Below are 15,283 nucleotides of genomic sequence, written 5' to 3' on the forward strand. Positions count from 1 at the left end.
TTTTTCTCAACTCTAACTTTGACTAGTTCCCATAATTGTTGCCAGAATTCTTCAAGTACCATCAAACTGAAGAAAAAATTTGCAGAGTTTAGGTGTGGCTATTGTACCAAAGTTTCATCCAATCAAAAGAAAAAAATTTCTAAGTGGAGCATCCGTCAACAAGATTCACTTTTGAGCATATGACAACCACAACCAATCAAACATATTACAGGTCTTAGGAATATGACAAATTATACACATTTTAATGTTTACATACCTAAGCTCTACAGAAAAAACTAGAATTTATTTAATACACATTTGCTGAGCTGTGTAAATCTCAATGATTGGAGAGATGACATTTGCTGAGCTGTGTAAATCTCAATGATTGGAGAGATGACATTTGCTGAGCTGTGTAAATCTCAATGATTGGAGAGATGACATTTGCTGAGCTGTGTAAATCTCAATGATTGGAGAGATGACATTTGCTGAGCTGTGTAAATCTCAATGATTGGAGAGATGACATTTGCTGAGCTGTGTAAATCTCAATGATTGGAGAGATGACATGTGCTGACCAGCTCAACTATTCCCATGGCATAAGGGAAAGTAAAATAGGAATATCTTGAACTCAAATAAAATGCACTTAAAATTACACACATTTTCTTTGGACTGGATTTCTTATCAAATATCCCTGACAATAGCCTTGCCAAGCAAAAGCCCTCCGTAAGGAGATTCCCCATGTCTTGACGAGGAATTGAGGCAGTGAACAAGATCCTTATAAACACATGGACGGAAAATTGAAATTGAGAGTTTAACACAAAAAACACAAATATAACTCAGTTTTTTTACATTAATAATAGCATTAATAAAATACAAATAGGTTTTGGATACAATAATCAAATGTCTACATGAAATTAGCTCAGTTTTTGAATATGAACAAAACCCTGATTTAAAAATGGTCCAATTTTTAAACTCATGAAAGTCTACGTGACATATAAATCAGTTTTTCAATATGAATTAAAATGAAAAATCAGTTTCAAAAATGAAAGTATGTCTATTCTAAAATCCACAACAAGAGTGGATTTGAGTTGAGTCAAGCAAAAATGTTACAATTAGTCAAAGCTATTTGTAAAATGACTAGACTCATTAGAAACAACATGGGCTGTCTAATCAGCTCTAATTACAGAAGGCGACTAAAAGTTGCTGGCAGCATTAAACAGGTCAAAACTAAGGTGAGGGGAAAACAAATTTCAATCCAGATTAACCCTATAGCAACTCAAAACAAATTTAAATCCAGATTAACCCTATAGCAACTGTCAAAACAAATTTAAATCCAGATTAACCCTATAGCAACTCAAAACAAATTTAAATCCAGATTAACCCTATAGCAACTGTCAGGTTTTGATATGAAACTTTTCATTTTTTTTTAAAAAAGGCAAATAATGCTTGTGTAGAGGTTGACCTATTTTAGTTTTCCTGCTTATTTCCTCAATCAATGGTCAAATATAGAACAATCCATTCTGGTAAATGGCATAAGGATCTGGTGCGTCATTCTTGTCAACAAAAAAGGGGATGATTTTTTCTGTATCACATACTAACATGTTGAACAATCAGCCCTTGACTAACACACTGAATAATTCCTGATCAACTGGTAACAGGGATCCACTTGGTAACAGGGATCCACTGATCAACTGGTAACAGGGATCCACTTGGTAACAGGGATCCACTAATCAACTGGTAACAGGGATCCACTAATCAACTGGTAACAGGGATCCACTAGGTAACAGGGATCCACTAATCAACTGGTAACAGGGATCCACTAGGTAACAGGGATCCACTAATCAACTGGTAACAGGGATCCACTAATCAACTGGTAACAGGGATCCACTTGGTAACAGGGATCCACTGATCTACTGGTAACAGGGATCCACTGATCAACTGGTAACAGGGATCCACTAATCAACTGGTAACAGGGATCCACTAGGTAACAGGGATCCACTAATCAACTGGTAACAGGGATCCACTAGGTAACAGGGATCCACTAATCAACTGGTAACAGGGATCCACTAATCAACTGGTAACAGGGATCCACTTGGTAACAGGGATCCACTGATCTACTGGTAACAGGGATCCACTGATCAACTGGTAACAGGGATCCACTAGGTAACAGGGATCCACTAATCAACTGGTAACAGGGATCCACTAGGTAACAGGGATCCACTAATCAACTGGTAACAGGGATCCACTAATCAACTGGTAACAGGGATCCACTAGGTGACAGGGATCCACTAATTAACTGATATCAGGGATCCACTAATGAATGTCCCACAAAGAGTTTCAAAAAGTCAAGGATATCCAGATTAGAGGAATCCAATCATTCCTATGTGACCTCAATGCCCAAATGATAAATAGAACTGTGTGAAAGTCAAATTTATCTGGCACATAAAAGTAAAGATTCATAGATGAAGTAGAGTTCATTTTTGCGTGACCTCTGCATAAACTCATTTGGTCAGGCTAAAAATATAATAAAGTTGGTTTAGTAAAAGATAAAGAAATGCACTAAGGATATCAAATTGTTCTGATACGCCTAGTGCTTAATTAAATGATGTGCGTATTTAATAATAGCTAAGTCAAAATTGTACATAATAATATTAATAAACATAATAAAATGTTTGTATTTACATAAAAAAGATGGTGTTGAGCATTGAAAAAAATGATTTCTATTAATAGTAATCATCCATAACTAGACAAACAGTAGAGTTGGATGTTGCAATGATCCATAACTAGAGAAACAGTAGAGTTGGATGTTGCAATGATCCATAACTAGACAAATAGTAGAGTTGGATGTTGCAATGATCCATAACTAGAGAAACAGTAGAGTTGGATGTTGCAATGATCCATAACTAGAGAAACAGTAGAGTTGGATGTTGCAATGATCCATAACTAGACAAATAGTAGAGTTGGATGTTGCAATGATCCATAACTAGAGAAACAGTAGAGTTGGATGTTGCAATGATCCATAACTAGACAAATAGTAGAGTTGGATGTTGCAATGATCCATAACTAGACAAACAGTAGAGTTGGATGTTGCAATGATCCATAACTAGACAAATAGTTGAGTTGGATGTTGCAATGATCCATAACTAGACAAACAGTAGAGTTGGATGTTGCAATGATCCATAACTAGACAAATAGTTGAGTTGGATGTTGCAATGATCCATAACTAGACAAATAGTAGAGTTGGATGTAGCAAATCAAATGATCCCATCATAAACAAAACCTATTGTTATTAGTTGTGAAAATTTTTTCTCTCCTTCCAGTTCTAGATTGAATGGAGGACTTGCCAAGATACTTGAATTTGGATGAGAGCTGATTTCTCCTAATTTGAATGGAGGTCTTGCCAAGATACTTGAATTTGGATGAGTGCTGATTTCTCCTAATTTGAATGGAGGTCTTGCCAAGATACTTGAATTTAGATGAGAACTGATTTCTCCTAATTTGAATGGAGGTCTTGCCAAGATACTTGAATTTAGATGAGCGCTGATTTCTCCTAATTTGAATGGAGGTCTTGCCAAGATACTTGAATTTAGATGAGAGCTGATTTCTCCTACTTTGAATGGAGGTCTTGCCAAGATACTTGAATTTAGATGAGAACTGATTTCTCCTAATTTGAATGGAGGTCTTGCCAAGATACTTGAATTTAGATGAGCGCTGATTTCTCCTAATTTGAATGGAGGTCTTGCCAAGATACTTGAATTTAGATGAGAGCTGATTTCTCCTACTTTGAATGGAGGTCTTGCCAAGATACTTGAATTTAGATGAGAACTGATTTCTCCTAATTTGAATGGAGGTCTTGCCAAGATACTTGAATTTAGATGAGAGCTGATTTCTCCTACTTTGAATGGAGGTCTTGCCAAGATACTTGAATTAGATGAGAGCTGATTTCTCCTACTTTGAATGGAGGTCTTGCCAAGATACTTGAATTTAGATGAGAACTGATTTCTCCTAATTTGAATGGAGGTCTTGCCAAGATACTTGAATTTAGATGAGCGCTGATTTCTCCTAATTTGAATGGAGGTCTTGCCAAGATACTTGAATTTAGATGAGAGCTGATTTCTCCTACTTTGAATGGAGGTCTTGCCAAGATACTTGAATTTAGATGAGAACTGATTTCTCCTAATTTGAATGGAGGTCTTGCCAAGATACTTGAATTTAGATGAGAGCTGATTTCTCCTACTTTGAATGGAGGTCTTGCCAAGATACTTGAATTTAGATGAGAGCTGATTTCTCCTACTTTGAATGGAGGTCTTGCCAAGATACTTGAATTTAGATGAGAGCTGATTTCTCCTACTTTGAATGGAGGTCTTGCCAAGATACTTGAATTTAGATGAGCGCTGATTTCTCCTAATTTGAATGGAGGTCTTGCCAAGATACTTGAATTTAGATGAGCGCTGATTTCTCCTAATTTGAATGGAGGTCTTGCCAAGATACTTGAATTTAGATGAGAGCTGATTTCCTTTATTCTTGTGAATGTGCATTTGCACTGCTGTTAAAAAAGATTAAAGCTAAATAAATAAAGGCCAATGAGCCCAAGAAAAGATCACAGTAGGTAAAAGATCACGTCCTAGGTAAGCTTGACCTCTCCCTCAAACAAAAGATGACAGTAGGTAAAAGATCACGTCCTAGGTAAGCTTGATCTCTCCCTCAAACTCCTCCAGAGACTTCTCCCTCTGGTAGCAGTCTGGCTCACTGAATGGAGTCCCAAAGGTGCTGAAGGTCAAGGCCCGTGTGCTCATGTTCTTCCTGCTGACCTGCACGGCGTCACTGACTGCCATGCTGGGGCAGTGGTTGAAGAAGTTGTATGGCGCCAGCAGGATCCTGCACTGGTTGCTGGTGGTGCTGATGCTGGGCACGTCCTCCGCATGCGGGATGTGGTAGATGCCAGAGGTCAGCCACACAACCAGGTCTGTGTCTACAATGGTATCATTGTCCTCTAGGTAACGGGAAAAGTCAAGGACTGGGTCAAACGGATCACCTTGAGCATAGATAGAAGAACTGCTGTCCTCCGTGTCTTTGTACTTGGTAACTGCCATCTGAAAACAAAATTACGGGCTTTACGACAAATGCTTTTCTTACGTCAGTATTCATTATAGATTGGTTAGTCAGTATTCATTATAGATTGGTTAGTCAGTATTCATTATAGATTGGTTAGTCAGTATTCATTATAGATTGGTTAGTCAGTATTCATTATAGATTGGTTGGTCAGTATTCATTATAGATTGTATCAATTTGCTTACACTTAAAGAATAGAAATGTAAACTTTAAGGAAATATTTTTAAAAATTGAAAATTGTCGTGAAATGAAGCAGCTGAGTTTTGGGAAGGAAAAAGTAATGTAGGAATAAAGCTGACCTGATACTTAGCCCATGATGCGGCATTGGTGACTGATGAATCTTGCAGCAAGAACTTGCTTTTGGCCTCATTGATAATCCTATATCCCCTGTGTGAATGATACTTGTTCTCTGCATCTCTGTTGAAGAGGATGTGGTGCTGGGGCTGATCAAAGTTGTACAGCACGCTGGCTTCACTCTCGTCTGTCTTGAGCACAGGCTCAAACCTCAGCTGGGTCTTGTTGACAGAGCCTTCGTACCAGAAGCTGGACCCTGATTCAGTCATCATGTCCAGAGTCTGGTACCTGTTGGCTGGTGTCTCAATGTCAAGGTCAATTTTCCAGTGGAAGAGATGCTGATGGAGATTACCCCTGACTGTGTCATGCACACGGTTCCCATAAGGTCGCTGCCCTGAGAGGTCAAAGGACGCCTGTATGTAGCCCGTCAAGGAGATCTTCAGCTCTATAGTGCCATCCAGGTGGAAGATGTAGTCCACGATGTAGTCGCAGCTCCAGAGGCTGACGATGGACCTGACCACCAGGCTGCTGGCCACCAGACCCCCGTAGGAATGGAACTCTCCATTGCGGTTGTGAGAGTAGTGTCTGCGTAGGGGCATGCTAGACGTCTGCTCAAATACACAGATAGAATGTCTGTGGTGCAGTGGTTGGCCAGTGTTGGCAAAGTGATAGGAATCTCTGAAGGTGGCCGTGGCTGGGCAGTCAATGCCAGGCACCAGTTCATACGAGGATGCCCCTAGCAGCCAGGAGATGCCATAGAGCCCCAACCAGGCTGTCTCAGGACTGTAGCCTGTGTAGAATGCTGTCACGTCTTGTAAAGATATTTCATAGGCTATTGTGTCTCCCTGAAAGTAAACATCAACTATTTGTAGACCTGTGTCTGTCCGCATGTGATAATTGAAGCTCCAGCCAAAATATTTGATGTATTGGCCATCAACAGAGTACCTGTGGCCCTCGGGCTCAATGAGGCGAGGGCCACGAAGTGGTGTGTCAAATGACTGATGCCCTCTCTTATTGAAGCTGGAAAACTGGGCATCTATATGATCCATTTTGGGAGTGATTTTTCTTATGCTGCCCTCATTATATCTGTCAATCAAATCTTCAATTTCATAAAAAAGTTGACCATTGTAAATCACCCGACTGACTGACCACAAGGCCGTGTCTGAGCTTTGATGATCAACTTGGATAGCAAAGCCTAGCGGATGCAGGTAAAATCCAACAGTTTCCCTGTAGGCCCAAAACCAGGAGACCCTCTCCCCACTCCCAGTGCCTCTGGGGGCAAAGTCCTCAAACCTGAGACAGTCCAGATGAGATGTACAGTTGCTGTAGCTCAGGCCATAGCTCTCCTTAAACAGCCTGTGCAGGGGCTCTACCACACTGGAGAGAAAAACTTTGAGCTGAGTCCTCTCTATGGCGTCCACAGGCCGACTAGTGAAAGGGATTGGCACACGACGGTAGGAGGGGCTTGTCACAAGCTTGTGGTACTTAGGCTGAGGGAGCGGGCCCACCAAATACTCCTCCACTCGAGGGGGATCTGTGTTCCCCCTGTAAACTGTGACTTTGGATGCTCTTTGTGGCTTTCTATCTACTCCTTTTCTGAACTTGAGTACAGAATCCTTTAAAGGAATTTGCAGAGAAATCATAAAAATATAGCTTGAGTTGAGTGTAGCATTTTGATAGGGCATCAGACCTAAACGTTTTTGGGCAAGTAGATAGTCTCTGACCGCAGTCATTTCTCTGGGAGTGAGGTCACTGAAGAGACCTGGAGCATCCAGGTTTCTGGCGGTACTGGCCAGGCCGGGGGAGCAGTATGGAGGGGTGGTCTTGATGACCACTGCCACTGCTAGAGCTATGGTCAAGAGTACGACCAAACTGGACATGAGACCAGCCAGGACACGGACAACGAGCCAGGTTCTCCAGGGGATGACCACAGCTGATGGCCGTCTCACTGCCCTCTTTGGAACTACAGCAATCTTTTCCTCCATCATTGGCTGAAATTAGGATAAGATAAATACAGTCATTGGAGAGATAACATACACAAAACTAGGTACAGTCATTAGAGAGATAAGACACACAAAACTAGGTACAGTCATTAGAGAGATAAGACACACAAAACTAGGTACAGTCATTTGAGATAAGACACACAAAACTAGGTACAGTCATTGGAGAGATAAGACACACAAAACTAGGTACAGTGATTGGAGATAAGACACACAAAACTAGGTACAGTCATTGGAGAGATAAGACACACAAAACTAGGTACAGCCATTGGAGAGATAAGACACACAAAACTAGGTACAGTCATTGGAGAGATAAGACACACAAAACTAGGTACAGTCATTTGAGATAAGACACACAAAACTAGGTACAGCCATTGGAGAGATAAGACACACAAAACTAGGTACAGCCATTGGAGAGATAAGACACACAAAACTAGGTACAGTGATTGGAGAGATAAGACACACAAAACTAGGTACAGCCATTGGAGAGATAAGACACACAAAACTAGGTACAGTCATTTGAGATAAGACACACAAAACTAGGTACAGCCATTGGAGAGGTAAGACACACAAAACTAGGTACAGTCATTTGAGATAAGACACACAAAACTAGGTACAGTCATTGGAGAGATAAGACACACAAAACTAGGTACAGTCATTTGAGGTAAGACACACAAAACTAGGTACAGCCATTAGAGAGGTAAGACACACAAAACTAGGTACAGTCATTTGAGATAAGACACACAAAACTAGGTACAGTCATTGGAGAGATAAGACACACAAAACTAGGTACAGTGATTGGAGATAAGACAAACAAAACTAGGTACAGCCATTGGAGATAAGAGAGACATTTACATCAACTACTTAGAGACATCAAAGCTAGCGGCATAAAAGCCCAGTATCAAGGGAAGAATATGTACTCACCATGAGTTCACATCACAATTAAGTTAAGGCAACTTTGATTCCTCTGTTAGTCATCACAATTAACTAAAGGCAACTTTGATTCCTCTGTTAGTCAACCTGCTGCTCATGTCTAGGTTACCTACATTCAAACACAACAAAATAAACAACACACCAAGTTATCTATAATAATCAATACACCAAACTATTTATATAAAAAAAATTCATAAAAAATATTTTAATAACAAGCTTTTATTTAATAATGCACTAAAAAGTAGAAAATAAATAATTTTCTTTAAATATATAATATTATAATAATACACTACTATTTAAATAACTATAAAGAAAACCAAAGGTCACTTCATTATCTATTATATACTTTTACTAATATTTAGGAAGAGACCCACACTTTTCTTTATAGTTATTTAAATAGTAGTGTATTATATATTGAAAGGGTGGCACACAACATTCATTGATTAAACCTAGCAAGGGGCCATAAGCAGCACCCCTGCAGTAGTGTAACCTGGGGCTCCAGAGAGTGCCCTGCTACGCCCCTGACACCTGGGCGGTCGCCAAAATGTGTTTGATCTCACTAAAACTGAGAGTGATTAATGAACACTCACGGCTTTCATACAGCACGCTGTAGTGTAAGCAAACCTCTGCCCCCACAAATATGATTCAAGAAATGTAGCGCAGGCATTGTTTACATTTTAAAAACTCAGTTTTAGAAAACAAGGTCACGCGTCTAAGAATATAGGATTGGTAATGCATTGATGAAACCCTCTTAAAATATTTCATCAGACTTTCTTCCTGCATATACACGCGGTGACTGGCACGCTAGTATTAAATACAACAAAATAAACCACCAAATGCCTACATTAATACAAAACAATCAATTAATGTAAAGTTTATGGTTTTTAAAAAAATTTAAGATCTGGTCAAGTTCAATCAAAATAATAAAAAAAACTGACTGCCGTCTATTGACTGTAACTTTGTAATTATTACCCCAGTTCACTAGAACCAAGCCAATACCCTCAAAGAAAATTATAAAACACAACATGGAAGTAATTTTGTGTACTGTCTGTTGACCCTAAAGGGTCAACCATAAAAGATGTCACACTACTAGGGGGAGGTTCAAAATGTTTTGAATTTTGCATTTTTTAAATTAATATTATAAGCTCAATTTTAGCTGGTATTTGTGTTTTAGGAAGCTGTTTTTGGAAATTGTATTAGAAATATTAGATTACAGTATGTCATCCAATACCCAACAATTTTACTTCATACATCACCTGTCCCCCAACAAAATAATTGTACACATCACTCTAGCCCCCATTAATTTATAAAATTTGCAATCTGAAATACACCAGACCCATTGTTTCTGCCCTCCCCCCCCCCCCCTCCTTCCTAACTAAATATAATTTTTCTACTAGCAAATATATACTTTGCCAATGTAGAAATTTTCAAGAGAAACTTACTAACTAATGGTTGTCAAACATCCACTCTGTGTGCTGGTGCCCAATGAGTGGCCACTTTCAGCCTCATTTCTCTGTCTTCTGAAATACACAGGCAATAATGGCAGCAATGGCAATAATGGCAGCAATGGCAATAATGGCAGAAATTCTATGGCCACCTCACTACATGGTCACTTTGAGATATGGACTCCCAGCTACACACTGACAACACAGCTACACACTGACAACACAGCTACACACTGACAACACAGTTACACACTCACAACACAGCTACACACTGACAACACAGCTACACACTAACACAGTTACACACTGACAACACAGCTACACACTGACAATACAGCTACACACTGACAACACAGTTACACACTCACAACACAGCTACACACTGACAACACAGCTACACACTGACTGATAGCTACATACTAGTACATACTGACTACACGAGTAAACAGCTACACACTGACTAACAGCTAAACAGCTACACACTGACTAGCAACTACACACTGACTACACGAGTAAACAGCTACACACTGACTAACAGCTACACACTGACTACACGACTAAACAGCTACACGTTGACTAACAGCTAAACAGCTACACACTGACTACACAATTAATTACTCACTGACTGACAGCTACTCACTGACTAGCAACTACTCACTGAATACACGACTACACACCAGCTACTCAAGTCATCAATGACAAAAACGTTACTCACTGACTACATCAATGACAAAAACGTTACTCACTGACTACACATTGTGTGGGAGCACAAAGAACAACATGAACACGGTTACCCGAGGATGATTCGGCAGCTGCCGAGTTCAAGCGAAGGGGCAAATAACTCACCTCCCCCCCCCCCCTTATTTAATAACTTGATATTAGAAAATAAAAGAGACGAATCGATTAGTAAGTGAGGGAAGAATGTCCACAGACACACACAACAATCATTCCAGCTATTTAGTTTTAAAATTATAATACTGCTATTTTTGGCTGTTCATAACAGTTTACATAATATTTTAGCCTACAAAATTAGCTCGCGATAAAACAGGTCATTGCAGACGTGCAGCAAATATAGATTTATACACACCGCAAGTGGCGCGTGCAGGAGTAAAAGAGGGCACACAGCTGGAAGTGTGGACATGGCTCTGCCAGAAATATAAACTCGCGTCGAAAAAAATGCGTGTCTTATCTAGCGAGCACAGTGTCGTGCGGACTGCATGAATTAGCCTACATGACCAATAGACTTAATGTTGTTGATAAAATTAGACATTATGTTTTGAGTAGGACTCCGCAAATTAATAATTAAATTATTTCTTGTGTTTAAAAATAGCACTTGTATCTGAATATAAGTAACCAGTACAAGATGCGCAACCTTAATTAACTTTATTTTTTACAAGCTTTTCTTTAACTTGCTTTCACGGTCTGTCTGTCGTGCATAGTGTTTAATAATGTGAGTAGGCCTATTAATAATTAAGGGGTCATCCATAAATGACGTCACGCTTTTTTTTGACGATTTTTATCCCCCCCCCCCCTTTTACGTCACACACCCTCAGAGCCGGCGTTAGGGGGTGGCAAACGGGGCGGTCGCCCCAGGCCCCGCGCTTGAAGGGGCCCCGCGCTTCAGCAATGCCATTGTTGACTGAATTAGTTTGTAAACTTAAATAATCTTTGCTGAATTAAATTTAAAAAAAAAACCAACTAAATGGCCGAAATTGTTGGATGTTAAAACTAAGGCCACGGCTGATGTTAGTGAGTTATCCTCTACATGGACTGGTACAGACCGTTATTCGATACGAAGACATTTGTGTCACACAACCAATGGCACGGTCGACTCGCAATTGTCCTGAGGTGACTAGAGATGGCGGTCGCGAATTAGCCCCCGACCTGACATGGGAGGTAAAATCGGGAAAAACGTAAAAAGATACCCTATTGTTTGCGGACCGTTGAAGACGTTTTTTTTTTAGTGAGCAGGCGGGGGTGTCTGTAGTAAACAGTCAGTGACCTGATGATGGCTTGCAGAGGAGGAGGGGGGGGGGGAGAGCGGATGGGGACATGTCCCGGACATCCAGAGTATTTATCCCTAAAATCATAATTTATACACTGTATGGGCATCTTTTGTGTAACATCTTTTATGCATATTCACCACGATACGTTTGATAGGCATCCATACAGTAATTATGTTCATATTTATTTTATATATTGCCAGGTCATCTTTAAATACATTATACTTGTATTTATTTTTATATTTTTGAAGGGCATTTATACAGTAATTATGTTCATTTTCATTTTGGTAAACTTTAACGGTATTCGTAAAGTGATTAAGCACATGTTTATTTTAATTAATTGTAGGGACAGTGGCGTAGCGAGGTCGGGTGTCACCCGGTGCGGCACTTAATGGTGTCATCCCCCCCTTTCCCCAGGCGTAGCGACCCTTCCCGGGAAAAAAATTTCAAATTGTCGATTTGCACCCCCCCCTCCTCAAACTTTTGATTTGCACCATCCTCAAGTTTTCGATTTGCACCCCCCCCCCACCTCAAACTTTCGATTTGCACCCCCCTCAAGTTTTTCTCTATATATTTTGCTATTTTTTGCCTTGGTGTCACCCCTCTAAAAGGTGTCACCAGGTGCGATCCGCAACCCCCCGCCCCTTCCCCCCCCCCCCCCGCTACGCCTCTGTGTAGGGATATTCAGTATAATAGTTAAGGCCATAGTGATTCTTGTTTTAAAATAGTGTAGGCACACTAAACAAATTATAAAGTCTATACTGTTTGATACATCGGGCCGAGACTGTTTTATGGTAAAGTTCTCCTGATTTCTAAAACGTCTAAATTACCGGCAGTCCGAGCATGCCATCGCGAAACTCATAAATGACATGAAGCTGGCTGTCACATGGTTCACTTTCTAATTATAGACACGGACCTTCTCTTGTGAGAACGCGGTCTTAACCTGTAATGTAATACGTGGACGCTCTATACACACGCACCTTCTCTTGAATGGCTGCGGTCAGAGATCCAGTAACGTAGTACCCGAACTGATTTTTTTTAGGGTTTGGCATCCCATAGATTTAAATGTACAGTTATCCTTCACGGGCTTCACCTCACCCCACCAACTGTCACCCCCCCCCCCCCAGTGTTCCACCTTACTGAGCGTCCGTGATTACATTTGAGAGTCATTTCCTTTGGATATCTATAGTCTGTAAACAGTTTTTCACGATTCAAGCTTATTCCGAAATCTATCAATGTTTTGCTATTTTCCCCGGCATCCACACACTTTGAATGCCCCTGAGAAAATATCGATACTATCACCTGCCACTGTGGACCGATTTAACGTTGCTTCAAAGTGCCCGAAGGTATTAAGTCAGCCAAACAGTGCCTTCAGTACATTTGGAGTATTCGGGATTCCTTTCCCAATACGGCGATCGCCTACAGAATCTTGCTAACAGTTCCAGTCGTTTGTGAACGTACTGGTAAGATTTTAATAAATAAACATTAATGTAAAAAAAAATCAGGTTTGAAGCTGACGTTCATCGTCTCTTTAATGCGTGTATCAAACTTATATCTGTTTTATTTTTTACTTTTCAAACAAAAAGCCCAGAAACAAGCAACGTTTCAAAAGCACTTCTAAGTAAACAAATTATTTGTTAATCAGTGTCTTAATGTTAATACGACATTGATAAACAGCTTAAAAATACCATATATATCGTTATAAATATTAATTCGCGTTGAGAAGAAAAAAAAACCGCCTCACTGTACATGTTTTATTTAATTATACAACAATGAAAAAAATATAAGGCCATAGGCCCCGCGTACCCCTAACGCCGGCTCTGCACACCCTACTGTGATGGATTGGAATCACTGACGAGAAGCCACATTGATTGTTAACAGTAGTTTATTCACACCATGAGGAAAGAGAGAGAGGGCGGAAGTCACGAGACACTTATATGCATAAACATGTAAGGGATATCACTCAAGATAACAATATAAATATAATACTAATACAGAAGAGTGAGTTCCCTTGACTGCACAAGTCTCACTATATTACATCCCTTTACCCTTAGTAAACACAACACATCTCTCAATAGAACAATTTACAGTATCCTAAAATCACCAATGAGAAATTATATTGTAACATGAACACTATGGTAGATTACATCCTTACAAACAATGCACAATATGTTACAACATAATTAAAATACAAACAATGATGTCAAAGTCCTTTTGACTTTTAAAATCATAGGTCTAACTTATTTGGGACTTTGATTGTCCTGTTTGACCTTCTCAGTGGCTTTTGATTTGGTGACTCAATATTCTGATATTGACTCGTTTGGTTGACGAGTCCTACTGTCAAATCTAGCTCGACATAGAAACTTTGATGGGGTAGGCGCATGGTGGTCTGTTAGCAATTTGCTCAGCTCGTTAAAGCTCTTGGTAGTTAGACTAGCTGGTGCGCATAAGTCCTTTAGTAGCCTAAATTGTTGAGGCCCTATGACTGTTAACAAAACAGCTCTCTTTTTGGCTTCTATCGTCACGTCGTTTGCTTCAAGGTAAAAACTTAACCTATCTAGGTAATCCTGAATGGTTTCATCATTCGAATCAAATTCTTTTATTTGGCCATACAGCGCCATTATTCTAGAAATACTTAGCCAATATGCTCTAGCAAACCTCTTTTTTGCGTAAGTAGGTGCTCTTTCTAGTGGATTATTTATCTTCGTCGCCAAAGTGATGGATTGGAATCACTGACGAGAAGCCACATTGATTGTTAACAGTACTTTATTCACCACCATGAGGCAAGAGAGCGAGGGCGGAAGTCACGAGACACTTATATGCATAAACATGTAAGGGACATCACTCAAGATAACAATATAAATATAATACTAATACAGAAGAGTGAGTTCCCTTGACTGCACAAGTCTCACTATATTACACCTACAACCCCCCCCCCCCCCCTCCTCCTCTCAAAATTGCAGTTGAATTTTTTTTAAACATCAATATTTTTCCAAAATCTTGTCTGAACTCTGTCAAAATAGAGTATTTTAATTTATTAAAACTGTTTTCTAAAACGCAAAATAACGTCTAAAATTCGTTTTCTAACATTGCTTTTTTATAATGCTAAAGTGTGACGTCGCACCATCTGACCCCCCCCCCCCCTCCCCCTCATCACATACCGTCACAAAATTACGGACTCCCCCTACGAGTGTGGCGTCATTTATGAACGACTCCTAAAACTTCGACCGTTTCTAACGGACAAGTTCCGATGGCAGTGCAATGTGACATCAAATCGAATAGGATGCTTAAAAAAATTACACTATGCAAATTGAATGTTACTATGACAAGTGTCCTTGAATTTTTTTTCTTCCATAGTCGCAACAACGCTTGACACTAGACACCAGAATATATATGGGAACAGGGCATTACCACCCCCCTCCCGTCAATTCCCCCTCCCCCCGCCCAGCAGGACATTACCCCCCCCCCCCCCCCCCCCCCCCGTCGTAGTTTAAGGTTCAGCAAGGGTTAGAGCTAGGGT

The 15,283-nt window shown here is 40.0% G+C and overlaps 1 protein-coding gene across 4 annotated transcripts; it reads right to left on the reverse strand.

The window, feature by feature from the left end:
- Positions 1-4,647: 4,647 nt before the first annotated feature.
- On the reverse strand, positions 4,648-14,532 carry LOC131955345 (amiloride-sensitive amine oxidase [copper-containing]). 4 transcript variants are annotated; one of them, XM_059319474.1, is made up of 5 exons: positions 14,422-14,532; positions 9,758-9,835; positions 8,307-8,424; positions 5,388-7,373; positions 4,648-5,069 (listed from the first exon to the last, which is right to left on the reverse strand). In XM_059319474.1, exons 3-5 carry the CDS (start codon positions 8,307-8,309, stop codon positions 4,659-4,661), a joined length of 2,400 nt encoding a protein of 799 aa, XP_059175457.1. In that variant the 5' UTR covers positions 8,310-8,424; positions 9,758-9,835; positions 14,422-14,532; the 3' UTR covers positions 4,648-4,658. The 4 variants fall into 4 exon arrangements, with proteins under 4 accessions (XP_059175457.1, XP_059175448.1, XP_059175464.1 ...); XM_059319465.1 differs by lacking the exon at positions 14,422-14,532 and adding an exon at positions 10,507-10,579; XM_059319481.1 differs by lacking the exon at positions 14,422-14,532 and having other exon boundaries at positions 9,762-9,941.
- Between the last annotated feature and the right edge of the window lie 751 nt (positions 14,533-15,283).

This window comes from Physella acuta, unplaced genomic scaffold, assembly GCF_028476545.2.
Source record: "Physella acuta isolate Inbredline_101_S28 unplaced genomic scaffold, ASM2847654v3 ptg000079l, whole genome shotgun sequence".
Lineage (NCBI taxonomy): Eukaryota > Metazoa > Mollusca > Gastropoda > Physidae > Physella > Physella acuta.